Source organism: Sinocyclocheilus grahami, unplaced genomic scaffold (genome assembly GCF_001515645.1).
Source record: "Sinocyclocheilus grahami isolate Dianchi unplaced genomic scaffold, SAMN03320097.WGS_v1.1 scaffold234.1, whole genome shotgun sequence".
In the NCBI taxonomy this organism is placed as follows: Eukaryota; Metazoa; Chordata; class Actinopteri; order Cypriniformes; family Cyprinidae; genus Sinocyclocheilus; species Sinocyclocheilus grahami.
In genome coordinates, this window is record NW_015505413.1 from 600,080 (window position 1) to 601,539 (window position 1,460).

General features: G+C 36.1%; 1 protein-coding gene across 1 annotated transcript in view; it reads right to left on the reverse strand.

The window, feature by feature from the left end:
* Positions 1–1,460, reverse strand: part of LOC107597667 (rab GTPase-activating protein 1) — a 116,639-nt gene that overhangs the window by 73,550 nt on the left and 41,629 nt on the right. The window contains exon 6 of the mRNA XM_016288831.1: positions 41–215. Within this exon, the coding sequence (XP_016144317.1) occupies positions 41–215 (175 nt within the window). The remainder of the gene's footprint in view (positions 1–40; positions 216–1,460) is intronic.

Sequence of the window (1,460 nt, forward strand, 5' to 3'; positions counted from 1 at the left end):
TTTTTTAAGCAATGCGTGTGTGCAGTTGTGTTTGTCTCACCGCCTCCTGGATCTCACAGCGGAAGACGTGGATGCGGAAGATCTCAGTGTTGTAGTGGCTCTCGGTAAAGGCGAAGCAGTCGCTCTCTGGCGTGCCGTCGTGGCCACGAACACAGAAGAGGATCTTGTAAATGGGGTAGTTGGCAATCTCAGTGCTGGTCTGAGGGTCCAACAGCCTGATGAGATATTCAAGCGCAAGATGCTTTATAGAGCCTGACCGATATGGGTTTTTTGGGGGCCGATGCCAATGCAGATACCGATATTAGGGAGTAAAAAAGACCGATACCGATATATCGGCCGATATTTTTTATGTGTAGGCTATATTATAGTACAGTATAGTCAAAAGTTTGGACACACTTCCCATTCGTGTCCAAACTTTTGACTGGTACTGTATATAGAATACTGTATATAGCCTACATAAACATAGTGCTGTCAAATGATTTTGATATATATATATATATATATATATACACACACATGATAACTCAAATGTGGTGATCAAACACTTTTAACAGGGTTCCTCAATTAGTCAAGCCAAGGGCCACTGACCTATATATATATATATAAAATTTTTATTATTATTACAATTATTATATTATTGTTGCATTTGTTAAAATAATCACAAGATGGTCACAAGATGAATATTCAGATTTTTTCCCCAGTAGTCTGTTTTATTAATTTAACAAATTAACTGTTCCTGCTCATTCCCAGACTGGATCTCTTTCTCTCCACTTTCCCTAATTGCAGATTAAATTATTCGATTTGTCAGTATTAATATTTTTATGCTTAGATTTTTTTGGGGGTTCTAACTGTAACACCGTGTGTCCCAACCAGACACGATATTATTATTACAATTATTATATTATTGTTGCATTTGTTAAAATAATTACAAGATGGTCACAAGATGAATATTCAGATTTTTTCCCCCCAGTAGTCTGTTTTATTCAAACAATTATGAACATTTTTGCATTTAGATACAGAAGAACTTTGCCTGTTGAATATTAAAAACAAATGAACAAACAAAAAATCTGTATCTCCATGTCTGCCATGCAAATTAACTGTTCCTGCTCATTCCCAGACTGGATCTCTTTCTCTCCACTTTCCCTAATTGCAGATTAAATTATTAGATTTGCCCGTATTAATATTTTTATGCTTCGATTTTTTTCGGGGTTCTAACTGTAACACCGTGTGTCCCAACCAGACACGATGCGATAAAAAGTATATTTTCCTTGTAGTTTTTGTCCTAACAACGCGCGACAGCGACACGTGACAATAAGCAACATGGGATTTTATTTTAGGAACGGTTTTTATTTTCTGCGACGTCACGGCAGAAACAACATACAAAATATGACAGTGATAATCTCAGGTAATGATTATGTGCTTTATTCAATGTAAAAAGTGTCTAATGTGAGTTTGAATAT